At 33.2% G+C, this 23298-nt stretch overlaps 1 protein-coding gene across 11 annotated transcripts in view; it reads left to right on the forward strand.

The window, feature by feature from the left end:
* The window catches only part of SLC4A7 (solute carrier family 4 member 7), a 97145-nt gene extending 75692 nt beyond the window's left edge, over positions 1 to 21453 (forward strand). For 7 of the 11 annotated variants that reach the window (XM_054595153.1, XM_054595149.1, XM_054595144.1 and 4 more), the window contains 8 exons: positions 1575 to 1736; positions 1926 to 2177; positions 4646 to 4714; positions 6055 to 6228; positions 12706 to 12837; positions 13425 to 13522; positions 16249 to 16356; positions 18238 to 21453. In XM_054595153.1, coding sequence (XP_054451128.1) covers positions 1575 to 1736; positions 1926 to 2177; positions 4646 to 4714; positions 6055 to 6228; positions 12706 to 12837; positions 13425 to 13522; positions 16249 to 16356; positions 18238 to 18319 — 1077 coding nt within the window. In that variant the 3' untranslated portion in view covers positions 18320 to 21453. The remainder of the gene's footprint in view (positions 1 to 1574; positions 1737 to 1925; positions 2178 to 4645; positions 4715 to 6054; positions 6229 to 12705; positions 12838 to 13424; positions 13523 to 16248; positions 16357 to 18237) is intronic. The other 4 variants (XM_054595147.1, XM_054595154.1, XM_054595151.1 and 1 more) reach the window with 1 other exon arrangement.
* The last annotated feature ends 1845 nt before the right edge of the window (positions 21454 to 23298 follow it).

Below are 23298 nucleotides of genomic sequence, written 5' to 3' on the forward strand. Positions count from 1 at the left end.
AATTTTTACTATATAACTGTTAATTAACATAACAAGTAAATGAGTGTAGAGCCATGGGGTATATGTGCTCCTTTTTGTGTATAAGAAATTTTTAACATTTTTTCTGCTAAGAGTGTATAATAAAAAGTGTTTAGAGATCTTTGTTAAAAGCATAGATTTTGAGCTACTAAAGATTTTAGGCATGAAAAGGTGACTCTATGAAAGTCATTCTATTTTTACCAAATCTCACAAATATATGAAACGATAAATCAATATTGGTTCAAAATATTGATGTAACTCCCTGTGGTCATGGCCCCATATTCTATTTCTGGTTTTTAAATATAGCCTTGTTATTCATTTATTGATCCAGCTTTCAATAGCAGACTGATTTCCAGGGTCATAAAATACACTTGGGGGAACAAAATAAGGAACACCTAAGAATGTATGCATTGTATAGATAAAATATTTGTATATATACGTGCAGTACTGAATATAAAGCATGTTAACATATAATCATCAGGGAAAAATTGGAGTACCTGAATTATTAGATATTAAATTTCCCTTTTGTATTGACAAATGTTTTCATGAAGAAAAAAACAGGCTTAAATATGAAGTGTAGGTAATGAAAACATGTTTAGATTTCAGTATGTCCAAAGTCTCCAAGAATATTAAACTCTCTCCCAATCTTTAAAATATTTTTGATGTAAAACAAATTGAAATGTATTAGCATCTGATAAAATACCAGACTTTTGTCAGTCAGTGCTTTGGAAAAATATTGTCCTGAGGCCAGTTCTTAGTACTGACAGTGCCAAGATCACTAGTCTGCAGGATCTCTAAAGCAGGTTAGTTTGGGAGTTGATCTAGTAGATCCATTGATTTTACATTGTATGAACTAAGTTGGAACATGTCTAAAATGACACTCAGCTTCACTTATCTATCCCTGCATAGTAAACCTCCCACAACATAATGCCTTTAAACAACAACCCTTTATTTGTTCATAAATCTGTGATATTGGGACTATGCTTAGGTGGGTAGGGCTCCGGTCTCTTGTTTGTGGTATTTTATATGGCCACAGTAATCTGTCGCCTTGATGGGGGGCCGTGTGACCTCATTCACATGCCTGTGACTTCACATGACTGAAACAGCTGGGGTGGTTGCCTCCTGTCTCTCTCTCACTACATCATGTCTCATCCTCAGGACAGCTTACCCAGGCGCACCCAACAGCTTAATCTCAGGGCTCCAAGAAGGTTAGGAAAGAAGCCACGAAGGTCCTTTCGGATCAAGACTCGGAAATCACACAGGGCCATGTTGGCCTTATGCTGTTGGTTAAAGCAAACCATAACATCCTCAGACTCAAGAGGAGGAAATAAACTCCACCTCGAGATGGAAAGAGTAGCTAGATCCCATGGACATGACACCTGCACCTAGATTTGAGAAAAATCCTTGTGGCTATTTTTGCAAACGATGCCCCACACATACCGACATTTAATCTGGTTCTTTCTGCTCCCTTGGCATTTGCTGGAGTAGATCCAGACTGTGCTGTGGGCATTTTGTGCAGTAGATGAAAGAAACTGAAGTTTTTTTGTTTTTAACAGCCTACTGATCCAAATAGGGGCTGGATCATAAGCCCATTGGGAGAAAATCCCTGGTGGACCTTACTAATAGCTGCTGTTCCGGCCCTCCTCTGTACCATTCTCATCTTTATGGATCAACAAATTACAGCGGTAATCATAAACAGAAAGGAGCACAAATTGAAGGTAACTTTAAAATTTTATCTCAGGTATCTTTAATTTCTTCAAGAGTTTGGAGTGTTTTCATAATGACTGAAACTTAATAAAGAGATGTAAGATGAAAATGAATTTCTTCTCTCTTTATAGCTAGTTAGAATTTTAACCAAAAAGAGCACTTTAGACCTAATCAATATTCACATTCATTTTATTTTTCAGAAAGGAGCCGGCTACCATCTTGACTTGTTTGTGGTTGGTGTTATGTTGGGAGTTTGCTCTGTCATGGGACTTCCATGGTTTGTGGCTGCGACAGTGTTATCAATAAGTCATGTCAACAGCTTAAAACTTGAATCTGAATGTTCAGCTCCAGGGGAACAACCCAAGTTTTTGGGAATTCGTGAACAGCGGGTCACAGGGCTAATGATTTTTATTCTAATGGGCCTGTCTGTGTTTATGACTTCAGTACTAAAGGTAAAATCCCTTTATTGCAATAAAATTTATAGTTGGTTGAATGAAAATGAAACATTAGGATATCAAAAATTAGCTTTATTTCCTAGACTTTACTTGGAAGATATCATTTTGGTATGGTGTTTGGTATAGTAGGCATTTAAGTACAATATTAGATGTATCTACTTAAAAAATTTTAAAAGGGATACGATTAAGGACTATAGAGTTTTGGGAGGAATTAATCCATGACTTAGTTATGATCTAAAAAAGAATATATTCAGATTTTATAAGCATAATTACAAAAAGAAATATTGAAAAGTGGATGAAATCGAGTTATTTGACCAAAATTTAAAAATAATATTGCTAATAGTAACACTCAGTAGAAAAACATAAACAGCTAATGTCATAAATGAAGGACATAGTAAATTACACTTTAACATCTTTTATCCTCATTTGCTTTTTGCTATACACATCCTAAAGAATTTCGTGATTAAAAAAAAAACAATAACCATAGCAAACACAGCCAAGTATCTAATCTGAAACTTTCTGTTTATCCTGGAAGAGCTCAACTGCATTTTTTCCCTTGGTGCTTTATTGTTTTTGTTGTTAACAAAATTACTAAGCAAAGAGTTGTATACCATTTATAAATTAGGGTACAAGCTTAGAGTATATGTATGTGTGTGTATGTATGTTATGAAGTACCTAAACAAATCATAGTTAAATACTAAAATTTTTTGGCCTCTTTCATAGACTTTTTAGCAGCTAATTAATTCACCAAATATTTGTTGAGTTCTTAGTATTCTATTGGGCTCTGGAGAAACAATAATAAATAGGATGCATTACTGTCTCCTTTTAAGAACTTGGAGGTCTCGGTGAAGCATAGGTGAATGGGCAGTTACTGCACCGTGGTGAGCGGATCGGGAGAAGTGCTTGGAATAGGAGGAAAAATGTGCAGCCTTAGGAGGACGCTGTCCCCCACGGAATAAGGGTGCCCTTTAAGTTTTTAAAGTTTTAAATGTTTTTATATATTGACTGCATATAGGCAGGAAAAGTCAAGGAGACTATCAAGAAAGCTCTAAAATGAAAAGCTAGTCTTCCTATTTTTCCTCGCTTTCTGAAAGCAACTTTTCAGAGGTAAACTCTTTTTACTTTTTTTGTCTTTTAAGTTAATGTTGGCGGTTACAACAATTATATTTACTTTCATAATTTTATTTTGTACTTTATTATCTTTAGACTGGATATCTTTACCAAAAACAGGGATTTTCAAAGTCTAGTCCAAGGACCTTTGGGAGTTCCTGACACCCAGTCAGGGATCTGCCAGATCCTTCCTTTTCTAGTCAGACAACTCTGTGAGGCTGGATTTTCTTCATATACTTCAGCCAAAAAAACCCACTGCAACAGACAGAATGTACATACAGTAGGAGAATTTGGTTGTCTCTGTTGAGCTACCCGCTAAAGAGATTTACAGAAATACAAAACAAATGCTACTTTTCTTGCATTTTAATATCACTCATTTTTTTGGAAATTAAAGTTTTCCATAAAAATGTCAATTTGTAATGGGTTTTGTATTGCAAAACAAATTAAAAATAACTTTAAAATTTTCTTTTAATTTCTAATATGGTGAGTACCTATCTCGCACATAGCTATATATGTACAGTGTATGTATAAGTATCTTATATTTCTTGGGGGCTTTTTTCATTTTGCTTATTCACTTTTCTTAGCATTCTAAAGTTACTTTATGGATAAAAATATTTTCTTGAAATTTCCTAAGTATATTGATTAGAGTTAACATTCTTTTTTCTTCCTTGGTTATTTGTTTAGGGAGGACATAGTAGATTGTTGAATAGAGATTCCTCTGTAGCTGTCTCCCTTGGGTGAGAGTGCCAGTTGTGGTTTTTGAGTAAATGGATGGAGTCTGTTGAGCTTTCTTGTAGGATGCCTAGGAATGGACTCGGTGGGCAGTTTGGGGTCCTCCCCATTGCCAAAGTTATGAGAATGTTCTTTTGGGAGTGGAATTCAATTATTATATTCAATAAATGGTACTGTGTAAAAGTCACGGTAGGTCAATGATAGTAAATAATAATGGCTAATGCTGTTTGAGTGATTGATATAGTATTTTATGTATTTGAAACCCTTTAATTTTCATTGCATTCTAATATAGCAGACGAAAGCACTGAGAAGTGAAGGCTAAAGAGGAGGCTAACAGTTTTTAAAACGAGTGCTGCCATTGTTGTGCTCAATCTCTTAACCACCGAACATGCCCCCCCCGCCCCCGACTCCTCGCCTTGAAGGAAGGAACATATATTTAGAAGATAAACACTTTTCAAGTTATTATTTACTAGCCTTTCTCTTATTTATAGAAAAGAGATCTCATTACTGAAAGGTCATTTAATTTTGTCCCAATAGGTGTTCATTGACCATGTTTTTGTGTATTTATTACTGTGAAATTGTTTTAGTAGCGTGGGTTCTGACTGTGGTCATTTTACTTACAGTTTATTCCAATGCCTGTTCTCTATGGTGTTTTCCTTTATATGGGAGTTTCTTCATTAAAAGGAATCCAGGTAAATCTTAACTGTTTAATGATGTTGTAGAAAAACTTAAACATCTTCTAATTTGCAAATATTATTTTTATGATGGTGGTAATTTTGTCTCAACTCTAATATTTGAGGGCAGGTTAACTGGTGACTTCAAATCCCCATTTTCTGTGTGATTATTGGCAGCACATTTTCCCCCTGCGAATGAAACCATGAACAGACATGGTCCCACCTAGTTTTAATTAAAGTCACTGAAAGGCCCGCTGTCATTAAAGACTAGTATAGTATGAGGGAAGATCAAAAGTCCTGGAATGAGATATAAGTGCTGTTTCTGACATGCCAAATACCAATTTCAGTGCTTAAAAAGAAAAGGTAGACATTGGTTTTTCCATAAAAGTGGTAGTATCTGACATTTGCATGGTGCAATCCAGTTTATAAAGCTACTACAGAAATTTTTTTCTGTGATCCTCAAAACAACATTGGGAAGCAGGAAAGGAAGAAATACTAATTTTGCAAATCAGGAAGCAGAAACTGAGAGACTCACTGAGGGTTCTTAACTAAGTAAGCAATGGAGCCATTGCTGGAACCCAGTAATTTCTTGACTGTGTTTTATCTAATTTCAAGTACTTCCTGGGAAACAACCTAATGAAATTTTTTAAGATTTGTATATGTCCAATCTTAGGTGATATATTTAGCTCATAAAGCACTGGTTAGTACCATGTGACCCCCTCCTGTAATGAAAAGCATGTTGTCTAAAGATGCCAGCTCTTGTCTGACAAGACCTCTCAAAGGCAGCATCTTGATATTTTCGACACCACTGGTCAAGAAATGATCTAATTAGTTCACTTTTTTTATGATAATTTTCTGAGGTAGGTAGGGTTGATCTCATTCCCAATTTATAAATGAGAAAATGAAAGTTCAAAAAGACCAAGGAATTTGCTCAGTTTCCTTTTCAGTGGGTGAAAATTGGTAGTTGTTACCTGAGGTTATTTTCATGGAATTGGTACTGTTAGCTGGAAAGAACCTTTTAAGATTGTTACTCTTTGTACATATTAAAAACAAGTTAACAGATTAAACAACTCAAGCATTTGAATATAGAAGTCAAATTTATCTAAGTATTTTAATCCCCTAAATTGAAGCATTTCTGATTAATTAATTGTATTAGTTCACATGATTGCCTTTTTTTTTTTTTCCTCCTTGGGTCCAGATGTTCTGTACTGAAACATTCTCTTGTACTATTAGAACAAATCAAGGAAGTTAAAGTTTCAATCACACAACCCTAAGTTGAATGTAATTTCTTTTCCTAGGTAGCAGAAATGATATTTTTGTTGAAAATATTTTCTTCTTTTGTTTTTCATTCTGCATAGTTTTTTGACCGTATAAAATTATTTGGAATGCCTGCTAAGCATCAGCCCGATTTGATATACCTCCGTTATGTGCCTCTCTGGAAGGTCCATATTTTCACTGTCATTCAACTTACTTGTCTGGTTCTTCTATGGGTAATAAAAGCCTCAGCTGCTGCAGTAGTTTTTCCCATGATGGTAAGTTTTTTTCCAGACTTTGTCACTAACAACATTTTTGTATTTTTTAATAGTAATTATTAATATTTATAATAGACTTTGAGAAAAGGAATAGCCCATTTTAAGCACCTTTGGTGTTTTGAAACATGAATTAGTCCTTTCTAGCTATTAAACTGTTTTCAAAAATAAATTTGCTGCTTTTCTACATTTTAGTTTTTTTGTTTTTTAATCTTTGAGCTATAGAGCACCATTTTGTATTCTTAAACAACTTTAGAGTTTGGGATATTTATAGAATAAATACGATAGCCAAGTGTAAAAAGCAAAATAACCAGAACAACTTGGTTCTTTTAATAGAATAATACATCCTTTTCAGAAGTTAACAGATCTAGAAGTATAAAAAATACTGAAGATTATAAATGATATTATTAAGTCAGTTAATATTATTCATTAAGTTATTGCAGAATATTTTGCAAATAGGGAATATTCATCCTTTTGTAAATACCATGTAAAATTGGTTTTGTATGGAACCATAAAAATACTAAAATAAGAAAGCTGTAAAGATTATTCAGGGTAATATTTCCTTGTCAAAAATAAATTACAAATTAATAATGAAAAGCCACTAAAGCAGTCTGAAGTACTTAGAAATTAAATGTTGAAATACTCTCGTGGTGGAAAACTTGAATATAAAACCATTGCGAGGTATTGAAATGGAGCACTTCTAAACAGTTCTTTGGGATACTGCTAATGATATACTCATAGCAAAACGTAGTCCCTTCATTGCCTTTATTATGCAAGATTATTTAAAAATGAAACCAAGTTTTAATATTTGTAAAGATCAATAATGGGTCAACTCCTCCCAAGCCCAAGTAAAGAAGAAAGTGAGAGAGTGCAATATACAAGAATAAGAAAGAGAAAAGATACAGAACCACAGCTGTGGAACAGATTGGAAGGATTTTAAGAAATATTACATGAAAATCTATAGCAATAAATTTGATCATCTAAAGTGGAGATCAGCAGACTCTTCTGTAAAATGTTAGATAATAAGTATTTTAGTGTTTGTAGGCCACAAGGATATTATTTGGCACTTATATAACAAGAAATTTCCATTTTCTTATTGATGAGATTAAAAAAATAATTGCACAGTGTTTCTCCACCCCACTTTGGGATAATATTTCACTTAATTGGGGTTCCAGGTTAGTGCTCCTCATCATCAGATCAGTTCCAAGTGATCTGATGTTCTCAGCACACAGGTCAAATGGGCGGTGGGCCTGATTTAACCCCGGGCTGTGGTGTGCCTGTCCCTGATCCAGAGGAAAGGGATCAGTTTCTATACTATACTTATATTTCCAGAATTGACCCAAAGAGAAGTATAAGACATCTGGATCTGTAACTCAGTTTCATAAAAAGTACTTGAGAAAAGGTTAAAGATCTGCCCTTGGAAGACCAGGCCCAGATTGATTGACTGCTGAATTTAAAGGGCAGTTAATTCCAGTACATCTTGAATTATTCTAGACCAAAGGAAAAGATGGAAACTTCATTTTTTTCCTAACAAAACACTAGCAAAATTTTAATAGCAAAACCTAGTAACGCATAGAAGAACTATGTTGCCTTCTCACTAGTATAAATGCAAAAAATTTACAATAAAATATATACATAGAAATGAATATACAGTGTTTCTATGTATCATTAAATAGAGAGACAATGGTGCCTCGTCATCAAGAATTATCAACATAATTAAAGATAAAAAGATTTTTAAAAATAAAGTTCAGTCATTGCAAATAAAATTTGTAAATGAGGTTTTAATTTAATTTATTGGGGTGACATTGGTTAATAAAAACAGGTTTCAAGTGTACGACTCTGTGACACATCATCGGCATATTATGTCATATACTCACCACCCCAAGTCAAGTCTCTCTTTACCACCGTTTGTCCCCCCATTTTCCTCTCCCTCCCCCAAACCCCCTTTTCTTTTGGTAATCACCGTACTGTTGTCCATATCTCTGTTTTATGTCTTTAAGAAGAAGAAAAAACCCATTTATTTATATTCATAAATATCTATGTATAGATACTATAAATGTGTTTTAATACAAGATAACCCACTATTACTGTTGCTTTTTTTATATTGAAGTTTCTGTGATATAGGGTAATATATTTCTTGTAAAAGGAGGTAGCATTATTTCTCAACAATGTGATTATGTATATGTTAATCCAAAATGACTCAAACATAAAAGACTGAAAGCCCCTATAGAATTATTAAAAATTTTTTTAGGGTGGGTAGATATTGGAACACATAATTAATATATAAGCTCTATCTTAGTAATAATGCTTAAAAGGGAATTGGAAAAAATTGAAAAAATTGTATTTGCGATAGTGACCAAAAACTACAAAATACTTAAGATGAAATTTAAAAGGAAAGACCTAGTTATAGGAAAAAACTTCATAATAATTTGTATTAGTTTCTTAGTTCTGCTGTAACGAAGTGCCACAGACTCATTGGCTTAAAGCAACAGAAATTCATTGTCTCACAGCTCTGGAGGCAAGAAGTCAGAAATCAAGGTGTGGACATGCTACTTCTGAAATGCTTAGGGGGAGTCCTTCTTTGTCTGGTCCTGGCTTGTGGTGGTTTGTTGACAAACTCTGGCATTCCTTAGCTAGCAACCACATACTTCTGTCTATGTTCGTCATCACGTGGTGTTCTCCCTGTGTGTCACTGTGTCTTCACATGACCATTTTATGAGGACATCAGACATATTTTACACCAGAGGAATCCTATCTCCAAATAGAGCAGTATTCTGACTGACTAGGGGTTAGGATTTAAATATATCTTGTGTGTGGGACACAGTTCAATCCGTAACAGTGTTGAAGGATAAAAAATTAAGATATGAGCTAATACAAAGATATACCATGTTTTTTGTTTTGCAGACTTAGTATTATAAAAATGTCACTTGCAAATATGAAACCTACTCGAGTTTTATCTGCATGTGTGTTTTGTATGTGTTGGCGCGGGGTTTGGTGTTAGTGTTAATTAAATAATTTCAAAGCTTATAGAGAAAAATAAATGCCAGAAAAACAACAACATGGGTGGTAGAAATGTGCTGTATCTTGTTTGGGTGTGGGTTACAAGAGTATATACATTTGTCAAAAGCATCAGACTGTATACATGCTGTTCTTCTATTTTACTGTATGTAGATTGTATATTAATTTAAAAATAAAGTTATAATAAATACCAGAGAATAACAAAATAATTATAATTAAGAATTGCTGGCTGACTCTGGGGCTGAGGGACTTGACTGTTTCTGTGTTGACAGCATACTATTTTGATAACTAAATATTTTAAAATTGCTGTGAAGTCAGTGTCGCTTAAAATACTATGGAATTGACATAGAAATAGACTAATCGATTTCTGAACTGAATACTTAATGAGTTCAGAAGTTTATCATAATATATGAGAATTTATCACTTGAATACCATGCCATAAACAGATAATTTCATTAAAGGTGGCGATTCATTTATGTGGGGAAATTTAGTATTTATGGTATTAGAAGAGTTGACTATACACTGGGAGCTAAGTAAGGTTGCTTTCTCTATATGATACTATATTCAGAAAGAAATCATAAATGAATTCAGGAACGTTAATTTTAGTAGAAATTTTTGAAGACCATTTGTTATAATCCAGTAATTGAGGGTAGATTTTTAAAACTATATATTACTGATTATGCTATTAAAGTTGTCCCAGTATTTCCCCCTTTACCCTCCTCCATCCAGTGGCCTCCATTCTCTCCCCCTTAGTTCACTCCCCCTTAGTTCATGTTTGTGGGTCATGCATGTAAGTTCTTTGGCTACTCCATTTCCTATACTGTTTTTAATATCCCCCTGCCTGTTCTGTGCCTACCAAATTTGTACTTCTTAATCCCTTCACCTTTTCCCCCATTCTCTCCCTTCCACCTCCTAATTGGTAACCATCCAAATGATCTCCATTTCTATGATTGTTTCAGTTTTGCTTGTTTGCTCGATTTGCTTATTAGATTCAATTTTTGATAGTTGTGAATTTATTGCCATTTTAATGTTTATGGTGTTAATCTTTTTCTTAAGTCTCTTTAACCTTTCGTATGATAATGGATTGGTGATAATGAACTCCTTCAGCTTTACTTTGTCTGGGAAGCACTTTATCTGCTCTTCCATTCTAAATGATAGCTTTGCTAGATAGAGTAATTTAGGTTGTAGGTCCTTGCTTTTCATCACTTTGAATACTTCTTGCCAGTCCATTCTAGTCTACAAAGTTTCTTTTGAGAAATCAGCTGACAGTCTTACAGAAATTCCGATGTAGGTAACTCTGCTCTTTCTCTAACTGCTTTTAAGATTCTCCCTGTATCTTTAAGCTTTTGGCATTTTAATTATGACATGTCTTGGTGTGGTCCTCTTTGAGTCCAACTTGTTTGGGACTCTCCGTGTTTCCTGAATTTGCATGTCTATTTCTTCCACCAAGTTAGGGAAGGTTTCTTTCATTATTTTTTCAAATAAGTTTTCAATTTCTTCCTCTTTCTCTTCTTTTGGCACCCCTGTGATTCAAATGTTGGGACGTTTCAAGTTGTCCCAGAGGTTCCTTACCCTATTCTTGGTTTTTTATTTTTTTATTTGTTTTTTTCTTACTGCTGTTCTGATTGAATTGTTTTCCTTTTCTGTATTCCAAATCATTGATTTGATTCTCCTCTTCATCCACTCCACTACTGATTCCCTGTATATTTTTATTTTCCTTACTGTAACCTTCATTTCTGCTTGGGTCTTTTGTATGATGTTGAAGTACCCAATGAGTTCCTTGAGCACTCTAATAACCAGTGTTTTGAACTCTGCATCTGATAGGTTGGTTACCTCCATTTTGTTTAGTTCTTTTTCTGGAATTTTGTTCTGTTCTTTCATTTGAGCCATATTTGTTTGTCATCTCATTTGGCAGCCTCGCTGTGTTTGCTTCTATATATTAGGTAGAGCTGCTTTGCCTCCGTGTAGAGCTGCTTTGACTCCGTGTCTTGGCGTGGCCCAATGTAGAAAAATACACTGGTATGTTGGATGGGGCGGAGCCTTAGGTAATTGCCAGGACAGGGCAACCCCTGTGAATGTGAACCAGGTTGCTAGCGTCTCAGATACGATGTCTCCGCTCTGTGGCTCTGGGTCAGGGAGGGCTTAGAAAAGGGGCAGTGGCCACCGTCTGGCCTATGGAGTTTTGTCCGGGCGGGAGCTGTCCCCCAGCATTTACCCTGATGCCAGACACCTCTTTCTCCCCGTATGCCCCTGGTGCCCTCTAAGCTGCTGCCCTGGTGCTGGAGCCCAGAGGGGGTGAGTCTTAAATCCTAAGTCCATTGCAGACCCTTTAAGAGGAGACGCCTGAGAATCCCGCAGTTTCTTCCACCACCCCAACTGCCACTGGTGTTTACAGCCAGACGTTAAGGGGACTTATGTTCCTGGCACTGGACCCCTGGGCTGGGGGGCCTGGCGTGCTGTGGGTTCTCTGCTCCTGAGATGGCCCTCCCAATTTTTATCCACCACACGTGTGTGGGACCACTCGTTCTGCATCTTGGCCCCTACGACCTGTCTGAAAGAATGCAACTTCTTTAATTGCTTGGCTGTGTGACTTTCATACAGCTTGATTTTCTGACAGTTCTTGGTGATAGTTGTTCTGTTATTTAGTTGTAATTTTTGGTGTGATTATGTGAGGAGGCAAGCCGTGTTTACAGACGCCTCCATCTTGACCAGAAGTTCTGAGGGTAACTTTTCAAAGAAGATAGGGAAACCGAACTATAAAAGAAAGTGAGATATTTGACCACATAATAATTAAATATTTAAATGTCCATGGTAAAATCAGATTGGGAACCTAGGAGAAAATATTTGTGAGATGTAAGGCAGATAATGTGTTTTTATCCAAACTACACAGAACTCTTATGAGTTCATGAACAAGTCATAAAAACCAAATGGCAAAACAGGCAAAGGATAGGAAATAGAACAAAAAAGGAAATCTAAATTGCCAATGAACATTTGAAAACATCCTTAATCTTACTAACAGTTAAAGAAAAGCAGATTGAGTAAAAACATATCTTTCTCACAAATATGATTGGAACCTAATGCTGGAAAATGGATTCTCTAATGCATTGCTCTAAAGATTTTTTTTGTTACTGTCTGTACTTAATTAATGTATATAATGCAAAATCATAATAAAATTAATCTTTTCTTACTGTTAAGACACCGCGCTTAAACTGCTTTATAAGTTTAGGCAGGGTGCAAGCGATTTATATAAGAACAGGTTAAAAGTGTCTTTTCTTTGAGCAGAGAGTTCAGAAACATATAGGCGACTTAGTTCCTTGGAAATAAGATGGTGCATGAAATCATATTAAAATAAGTTATATGAAGTATTTGTAATTTATGGTTAATAGATACTTTTCTGTCCTTAGGTGATATAATTTATATGTTTTTAGATGTTACTCAGTGTTCTCTCCCCCACTTTTTAAGGTTCTTGCATTAGTCTTTGTACGTAAACTCATGGATCTGTGTTTCACAAAGAGAGAACTTAGTTGGCTTGATGATCTCATGCCAGAAAGTAAGAAAAAGAAAGAAGATGACAAAAAGAAAAAAGAGAAAGAGGTAAAAACACAAGAATTTTAACTTACACCAATCACTTGTTTAATATTTTATACCAAGAAGCGGGCACTATTAACAGTCACTTTATGGGAAACAACTCCTTTAATACCTCCTAAGAACCTTATGATTATAAAATCTAAGTACTTTTTTATTCCCAATTTACAAGTAAGGAAACTGAGGCAGAGAAAATTTAGCAGGTAACTTGTCCCAGACATGGGTTTTACTCATTTTACCAACTTTCCCCATCCATACTCCTGAAACAAAAATATTTTTTGAAAGTTACATAACATGTGTGTATTTAATCACTGCTCAGAAGACCTTAAGCAGTATGAAAATGTAAGTAATACAGAATAATTCTCCATCATAGTGTACAATCTAATTCAACCTTAAATACAGAATTATATTTTAGGGTATACTTTAATTTTAACAGCAATTTGGTAATCTGTCATACATAGTGACAAAACGACTTTGAAGTAAACATCTTTTGACAAAATAAAATAAAACTGTAGTCTTTATATGTTGACTTGTGACACAGAAGTTGATTTGAAATATTTTGGGAAAAGTAATCTCTGTGTGTGTGTCCTCTGAAGGAGGCTGAACGAATGCTTCGAGCTGATGAGGAAACTGTGCACCTTCCATTTGAAGGGGGAAGTCTCTTGCAAATTCCGGTTAAGGCCCTAAAATATAGGTGAGTTATAACTTTATCCTGTAAAATGTGTTTTATATACATGTTGACCCCATAAAAAAGCTATGCGATGCTTCTTTAAAATAGTAATATGTGTTTTTTAAAAGGCAACAAAAGTTGCCTCTGGCATATCAGATAAAGGAGAGCTTCGGGTAGGTCTGCACCCTCCCCTCCGAGGTCACAGGCAAGAATGAAGAGGAAGCTGGACTTGAACCAGAGCTTTAAATTTCTGTGCGAAGCAGACAAGATTTGCTTGTCTTTCATCACTCTTTTGGTTTCAGTGAAATTTAAGGTCAATATACAAGTCTCTGAATATTCCCATTCTGTCTGTAGAACAGCTGGGGCTAGGCAGTAAACATTTGTTATCCATTTTCTAATAACCTTCCAATATGCAACTATGTTCAAAGGCTTGGGAACTCTCCAAGTTTCCAAGGGTGTGATTTGACCACTGTCAGTGGAGGCTCATATTGTGGAAAAATAATTGTTTCTAATAGTGCTTGTCATGTATGATTTCAGTGGTTTATTTTTAAATTTAAGAACTAAAGTTAGAGGTTGGGAAATGTAAATATTTTGTATTTTAACAGATTAAAAACCTACGTTATTTAAGCACACTTTTGATTCCTATTTTTATACATTTATTCCATTTCTGATTAGCTAATTATAGCAGAAAAATCAGTTTTAAAGAGTATATATGTTTCTTTCCTGACCAGTTAATGAAAAGTGTTTGTTGGTATTTAATTAATTTGTTTCAGCCTTTCTCTATTTTTAACAAATCTTCATGGCTTTTACAAAAGTCACATTTGGATTAGTACATGTCGATGAGTTTTGATAAATGAGTTTATTAAGTAATTTTCCTTTATGTTTTTTACTATTAATTTTTAAAATTGGTATTATTCCATGTCACTTTTCATCATTTTCCCTCAAATCTTTGTGTGCTTTAAATATCACATAGATATCTTACTATATCCAACTACATTGCTTTGCTAGATTCTGTAAAGGTTTGTTAAATGAATTAGTATAGGAGCTTTGTTGGTTGCGCTGTACTTCTAAAAAGAATTTAGGGAACTGCCATGGTGGGTATTAGTGACACTCACAAATTTGTGGAGATTATTTATCACTTAATTTCTATTGGTCCTGCATTAGCACTTTCTTAGTGTGATTATACTTGATGAATCTAAGTAGAGTTTTTACTTATAATGTCTGATACTTAACAAAAAAAAAAAGGCTGTCTGTATAGTTACTTTTATTTTTTAAGTGATGACATGCACCATGAATAATGCTGCTTTGCTTAAAATTTGAACATCAAGAATGCTAGGAATTGGCTGCCTGTTTATCTGCCAGAATTTTAAACATTCATTAGCCTTGGATTACTTGCCATGAAAATCAATGAGATAATATATGACAGCATTTAGAAACTGTAAGGCCCAATAAAATGAAAATAATTTATTGAACACAAACTTTTTCCCATTCAGTTTTGGGGAAAAACAAAATGTACACTTTATTTAAAAAGATCTTATTGTCTACTAATGAGAAAGTTCTTACTTAAACAAGGACATTATAAGCTAAAAAGTGCTTCAGGAATTTTTCTCTTGAGTTATTTGAAGTTGGCAAGAAAAAACAATTACCTAGACTGGGCAGAATTTCAAGTTGTATGGCTGTGCCATTGTGACTCTGGGCATGCAAGTTCGATGCGCTTCTAAAAAACTGACCTAATGAAGCAGCCATTCCTAGAGACTCTACAATGATCGTGTCACACTTTTCGGTCTTAAATTTTAAATGATACTCGGATTTAAAGAATGCAACAAAGCTAGCACTTTCTAGATGGCTGCTATTTGGTACTTAGCTGCCATCACATTGTTAGGTTAACATCTAACTTGACATTTGTATTTGTTGCTTTTTTGCATGAAGTGTGTTTTTTTTTTCCCTGAAGAAAAAGAGCTTGCAAATATGTTTGTATTAACTTTGTAGTACTTTCACATTACTCATGACTGACAACCTTGAGTCCATGATGATTTATGTATATATCATTGTTACTAGATTTTGGGCCTTCAAGTAATTTTTGCAGTATTTCATAGAGATATATAGACATTTGTTCCTTATAATGAGATAGTATTTTGTTCTTTTGATTAATTTGATGTAAAACTTTATACTAAAAATGTGAATGCCAGCAAAATCAGTACTTAAAAGCCTGTTTTTGTATTAACTGCTGAAATATTTCAGGGCTCTGTTTTCAATTTTAAAGGGTCACCTTTCACATAATTCTTCCTCATGTTTTTAAGAGCTTTAAAAAACAAGTATTTTTTTTTTAAACCATAATCTTAATTTTTCTTCTCTATTTTGGATAGTTACTTAATGAGATTGAAGTTTGTACCAGTTACAAAAGTTTTCTATTTGACTTGGCAGTATTATTTTTATAAAGCGTGTTAATATATTATTTTATGTTATTTCAATAGTATACTTACAATCTGGGTGATCATCTTTGGGCATCGTTACCAATTTAATTAATCTTACTCCTTGTTGTGATTATAAAGAAAGATGCTTTTCCTCATGAGAGCTTAAAACAGAACTCTAATATTCTGGTGTCTTGCTCGACCTTGGTTTAGGTGCATGGCAAAGAGTTTTCTCAGTTTTAGGTTGATGAAAGCAAATATTATATAGGTAATAAAAATGACATTATTAATGCTTTTGCAAGTACTGAATACTAACCAAAAAGTATATTTGTTCTTCAGTGTTGATCCCTCAGTTGTTAACATATCAGATGAAATGGCCAAAACTGCACAGTGGAAGGCACTCTCCATGAACACTGAGAATGCCAAAGTAACCAGATCTAACATGAGGTAGCTAATTTTCAATTTGCTTATGGATAGCTGTTCAATAAAACCACTAAATTTAACTTAATTTATATAATTTATATTCTCCTTACTTAAAACCAATCTTCTTTTTCTTCCTTTTTTCTTTCATCTGCTTATCTATTATTTTTCTGGATACTGGAATCAGATAGAGATGCTGATTGTTTTCTTTCTTTTTAATTTATTGTTTTCTATTTCAAAAAATTTGAGCTATTTTTAAATAAAGATGAATATACCTATGGTGGTATGGAAAACATATATAAAAGATCAGAAACCATATAAAGAAATATAATTACTGGAGATTAAGTAAATTCTATAACTGAACACCTTACTTCAGTCATGTTCTCTGAGGGTCCAAGAAGAAACATGATTTCTGTTTTGTTTTGTTTTAGCTTATGATTTCTTTAGTTGAGGTAAACGTTTTCTTGAAGGTATTTGGAAGAAATTTAATCCATGCATATAAAGGTCACTCAGTTTTTTAATGTCCCATATATCACCTAACTATTTCATAATGCCTTTCTTCTATTTCTTGTTATATAACCCTTTCCTTTTTTTTTTTTTTTTTTTTTTAATGTCACCCTTTCTTTTTTTTTATGTCAAGGCCTGACCCTCAGGGATTCCAGTGTGATAGTCTTTAGCACTTTAATCCCTTAGGTCTCCAAAGAAATGAGGTATAATCTTGTTGGGTATTCAGTCATTTATTTTTAACAAATGTTTGTTTTGTGTATACTTTGTTCCTGAAACTGTTGAGCGTCAACATACTCTGCTTGGGCATCAGGTGAAAACTTCCAGGCAAGCAGTCACATAGCTGTCTCTGTTTACTTACTTACTGTCTTTCTGGCCTCCATCTTTCGATAATAATTGATTAGGTTTTCCTCCATTCTTTCCCTGGCCTCCTTTTAGAAACTTGCTCCTACTTAATCTCTATCATTTTTTAAATATTATCATTTCTTGAGTTCTAATTTCTAAGCTGTTTCCTTTATTCACTTCTATCTTTGATCTAAAAGTTTTGAAGTTAAAGTCTTTGTCATTTTGGGTTATTTCGTGTAGCCAGAATTTCACTAAATACTCTCACTCTTAATTTTTTATACCTTATTAGCCCTCCTGGTCCAGATTGTTGGTATAGCTATGATATATATCTTAAAATAATACTACAGTATTTTTATACTTCTGCGTCTCATTTAGGTTGTCCGTTAATTCAAAATCAAATGGGAAGAAAGAGAACGTTTGGGTTATGTTGTTTAACAGAAAAATGTTTGGGGGAACCTTGCTTCAGTTTTGTTTGCAGAAGGCAGCAAAGCGTAGTGTTTTTATACTTTTGAAAAATTTTTAAAACAGTTAAGTCAGTTAATTAAATCTATATACGTGGAATTATTGTATTTGCTATTAACTTTTGAAAATATAGTATGTATTTTGTCCTTATATTTGTGGACCAAATTTGGGGAGAGAAAGTTTATAAATTTGTTACGTATTTTGGAAGTTTGATGCTTACCTATATTAATAAAGATTAATTTTTAATGGATTTGCCAGTGAAATAAGAGTCCAGGGCTATAACTATTCATATATAAAGTAAAACTAATAAATCAAACATAATCATATACTGACCTATCTGAAGGAAATTGTCTTCAGTTGTAATAAGAACATGAATTTCAGTGGGAAAAATATCCACTAAAAAACTAAGAATTTTAATATTTGCCTTTCCAATTAAATTTACTGATAGCAAAGCAGTAAAATAATAATAGTAAGACATATTTATATTATTAATAGTCATCTGACGGGCTTATTATGAATACTTACTGTTGGCCATGTTTAGAATGTAGTATCTGTTCATTTCAAAAATAATTTATTCTCATTCTTTGTTTTAAATAGCCCTGAAAAACCAGTGAGTGTGAAAATAGATATTGAAGATGAACCAACAAAGAAATATATGGATGCTGAAACTTCATTATAGAATTGAACCAAGAAGAATTATATATATCCACACACACACACATACATAGATATATAATGTGTGTCTTTCATGCCACTGTAACAACATTGTATGTCATGCTATTTATGCGTGACCACTGGGTTTTTTAAAGTAGTGTCTGAAGTTTGTTAGGAGCACCATGGAGACTGTATGTAATGGAATGATCTTTTAAGAGTGAGGTACATGGTTCTTACTATTCAAATTATTTATTTTGTTGAAAAAATTTTTTCTGCAGTAGAAAGATAGGTGGAAATGGATTCAATGTGCTTTAAATCTGCTTATCAGTGACAATTCATAACAACCTTAAGTGATACATACTTTGTCCATGTATTTATAATTTTAACTTGAGTTACTGAAGTTTTTCACGTATTACTTCACTTCTGTTAGTGCTTTTTGGGAAGAACAGGGAGTCTTGATGCCCATGCTGTGGGACAAATAGTAACATGTTATGGCTTCTCTTTGTGTGTGTGTTTCATTTATGTAGCTGTCCATCATGTTTCACAAGCTATAGGAGTATTTTAGTTTTAGAGCTAGAATAGTGGGAACTTTCTAGTTGGGAACTAAGTTTTGTTATTTGTATTAAAAATTTATTTTAAATCTTAAAACCTCCACATTTTGGTTTCCATTCAGATAGATAAGTAAAATTGCAGATGACTTATCATTTAACCCTCATACCAGTCATAATTTTATGAATTTTAGAAGCTATACAATGCCAGTTAAAATAGTTAAATTTTGTTGCCTTTGTAGAAGTACTTTTCTGAATTCTACACTTTATTAGAGCCCAGAATGCAAACTCTGTTCTCTGCCTTAGCTGTCTTTTACTTAAAATATGGTTTAGTTTGTATCAGGTTCAAGGTTTTGATTGTTTTTCTATTATAAGTAGTACGATTAAATAATCAGGAGTCAGAAATCTCTTAAATGGGTTTATGATCAGTATTACTTTATTCTAGTAAGAATTACCTTTCATTTTCTGTTTATGTTCTTTCTGTTGTATAGATAATATTTAATAGATTGTTATCTGTGATTTGATTTTAAAATATTTTATTTATTTTAATTGATATGATGCTTAAATATTTTACAAACATTTGAAAAGGTAACAAATATAGAGTAAATTGTTAATGTAAATAGTTGGTGCTCATTTGCATTTACAGTTTATTATCTGAAACAGTTGACAGATTTTACATCTTTATAATAAAGCACTGCCATATTTGTATTTTAAAAGGAATTTAGACATTTTATGTATAGCTCAGATTGATGGCATTCTGTTTTGTGTATTTGTTATTTAGTGTTTGCTTTTCTGAGCTGTCTTTAACTTCTATCCAGCAAATCTTTTTAGTCATCTTTTATATACTCTTAGCTCCACATTAAATAAATAAATGTTGTTCTTGTTAAGCCTGTAGGACTGGATGAATGGGGTTGTGAAACTAATTTGGCAAGAGGCTAGTTTACTAAAAAAGAAATGAGTATTGAGAAGCTGCAGAAATATTGAAAATAGTGACATGAATATTAGCATAAAATATTAATAAAATTAAAATGCTCCCTCTAATCATTTGTAATTAAAGTACAAAAGTATGAAGAATGATCTTACAGAGGAGCATGAGAAATGCCAAAAGCTGATATTGTAGCAATTCTGAATGTTTTTAATCCATTCTAAAATACTTAATAATTAATGTAGTTTCCCCATCTGAGACCATATTATCAGATTCTAGTTTAAGTAACAGATTTAACTTATGTCTCAGACGGGAGGTTGCAAATGTAGCCACTTTTAAGGAGGAAATATAGCTGGTATCATTTGGTACTGCCTAAAAATGAGACTCTATTGGCAATTGATAATAGAGTATTTATTACCCACGGTGCTTGTAATTGTTTTTGAGCTTCCATTGAAGCGATTCCTTTTTATTCATAGCAGCATAATCATTTCCAAAGACCCCAGCCTTTGCTGCTATATTTTGTAAACTCCCCTGATGTACCTGAACAGGAGGATTTCCTCACTTTGTTTTCCTTATGTCTGGACATCACAGGGTTAACAAATTTGCTTATTTTATAGAAAGTGATTTTAAAATTTAAACCGAAAACTACCTGGGATCATAGTGTTTCTGTGATTTTATTTAATTATGTATAGTGATTGTCCAGTGCCAGAAAAACCATGACTTGCAAAATAGTTTGCACTCAAAATGTTTGTAGTATGTTTCTAATTTGTTTAATGGTTTCTGTTTTCTTTTGACTACTTGACTTACAAAATGATTTCATATGACTACTCCATTGAAGAGCAAAGGTAACTCATGTTTAAGTAATTAACTGCTTGTTTTATATGGTTGTGATATTATTCCACTATTTTTGAAAAATAATCATGGAGAGCATTCGTTGCAAGACAGTAAAAAATGTAATTTACTACATATATTGATTCTTAAATGTTGCCTTAAATACTCGTGGGTGGAAATGAGCAGTAGTAATTGCTGTGTACTGATTTACCTCAAGGTGCAAAATAATTAAACCTGTACATATTCCATTTACAAAATAAATTCATATAAACAGCCCTGCACTTTCTTAGATGCCTTGGTTTCCAGGATGGCGCTTAGTGCTACTGAATACGCTGGCCCCAGAGCCACCTCAGGATGTCCTTCTCTCCACCCTGTTTTATTTATTTATAGACGTCTGTTTACAAAGACTATAATGAATCCTGGTGTTGACCATCTGAAATTTACTTTTTTTTAATGCTATTTCACTCTAAAATAGCTTTTGAGAAAACAATGAACTAGCTTCCTTATGATAAAGGGATGATTCTGTACATTCTCTAATAATATTAGATATGCCAACACGAAGCACACAGTCTTTCTAATGGGGGTGTGTGTGTAAATGATGTATCAAATCATAAATCTCTTAAGGTGTTTAAAAGAGCTGTGGCATATCAGTGTTCACATTTGCCAAGTCTTCTGTAACACATGTAGGACAATTTTTTTTAATGTCCTAATGCATGTATTTATAAAGAGATTTCTTTACCACTTAACATTAACTTTGGTTTTTTCATCCAAAAACATTTCTTTTTCTTTCACATACTTAAAATTTATGTATGTATATAATAGCTTTCTAACTTTTTCATTTTGCAAAGACAGGCTCAAAATTCTGTAAAAAAAAAAAAAAAAAGGGATTTCTGAAACTGAGGTATGACACCAGAGCTTGCTGTTTTTTTTTAAGGGTTCTATCATGTACATCAGTTCTGTAAATGTACTCAAGAGTTCTACTTGTGAATCCTGTTTAAAGTGCTCAGATTTCAGATCTGCCATTGATATAACATTGTAATTCAAAAATGTTTAATTTAATGTGTTGAATTTATTTATGTAGATCACACCATTGTTATTGTGTGCAGTACAAATATGTGAAATGTCTTTTGGATTAGTCCAACAATTATTTATTTTTTAGGAAGTGAACTTAAAGACTTTAAGGACATTCAAAATTTAAAATAGTTGAGAATTAAAAATTTGGCAATTTAATGTAAAGTTTCTTTTAACTTTTCAAAAGGTAATATAAGTATCAATAATAGGAAAACATATACTTGGAAATGGAATCATTTAAAGATCATTTTTGAAGTTTAATTTAATCAGTACATATTGACTTATACAGTTGACTTAGAGTAATTGTTAAACCCCAGTTGTTTTATAAATCAGATTTTTGTGCATTGATTAATTTTTGTGTGTGTGTGTGTGTATGTGTGTTGTGGCTTTTGTTGCTTTAATAATAAAAGTTGTTTTCTTTTTTTCTGTATAGGGGGTTATCTTCCAATGTTTACTATGTTTAAATAAATAGAAATTGAATTTTATCGTTCATTTATATAATATTTGATAGCTTGGTATAATTTCACAGTACAATTCTAATTTTTATGACTTTTATAATTACAATGATAATATTTTCTTTTGTAATAAAATCCAAAGTAAATTAAACATTTAAAATGTAGAACTGATATTTTTCATTTATATGAAGTACAAGTCTCTACCAAGTCTATAATGTGAATGATCCTGCCTTTTAAATTTGTTTTATAATTGTTAGAAGAAAACTATTTTTTGGAGATGTTATTGAAGTTGAAAGAGCAATAAAAGTCTACTGAACTAGTTGTTGGATAGTCTTTACTTTGTACTTTGCAAGAGGAGCTGTTTATCTTTCTCATGAGATGGGATAGGGGATGGAGGAATGTAAATGATTTCTGTTTCCTGTCTCCTAATATTCACGTAAGAAGAGAGAAAAGAGAGAACAGAGGAGATAGTGAAACAAAATAATGTGTATTCACAATGACTTTTTGATAATTAAGAGATACTGAAATGAAAGCCCCTTAAGATAGGTTGGTCTCTTATTTTCCTTACTTCCATTTGACATGTATGTATCACCTTCCTCACGTTTTCTGCACTGAAAGCTTACATCCTACATGAATTTGGTAAACTTTGGGAGTGAGGTGGGGAAAGGGATTGAGGGTTTTGGAAATTGTATTAGAAAGTTTTAGTTACATGTATTTTATGAAAAAATATTTTTGGTAATATTTCCATGTACAGAACTTGGAGATTTTTTTTTTAGGAGGGGGTGGAAACAGGAAATAGTTTCTTACTGATTTTTGTTGGATATTGCTCATTATGGCTTAGTTGATCTCTTGAGTATCAGTTCTGTGGTACATTTTTACATTTCTACTTCTGTGATTTAAATGGAAACATGCCTCTTTGGGAAATTTCCCTGTCTCTGCCGTTCATTCAAAGTTCAATTTAAGCTCTGCTGTTTTCTCAAACTGCACTGAGCCTTCGCTGTCAGTCTACAAAGTCCTTCTCATTCCTCTGCTGAAAGTGCATTTAAATACCCCCTGTTTTATCCTAGACCAGTAATTTAGGGGCATTTTAGAAATTTTTGGGAAGTGTTTTTGTCGTCTGCGTCGATCCTGAATATCTATTTTAATGCCTATTCAAGTTACTTTTATTTATTTT

Source organism: Pteronotus mesoamericanus, unplaced genomic scaffold (assembly GCF_021234165.1).
Source record: "Pteronotus mesoamericanus isolate MK-2021 breed Mesoamerican mustached bat unplaced genomic scaffold, CSHL_Meso_final scaffold_54, whole genome shotgun sequence".
NCBI classification, from domain to species: domain Eukaryota; kingdom Metazoa; phylum Chordata; class Mammalia; order Chiroptera; family Mormoopidae; genus Pteronotus; species Pteronotus mesoamericanus.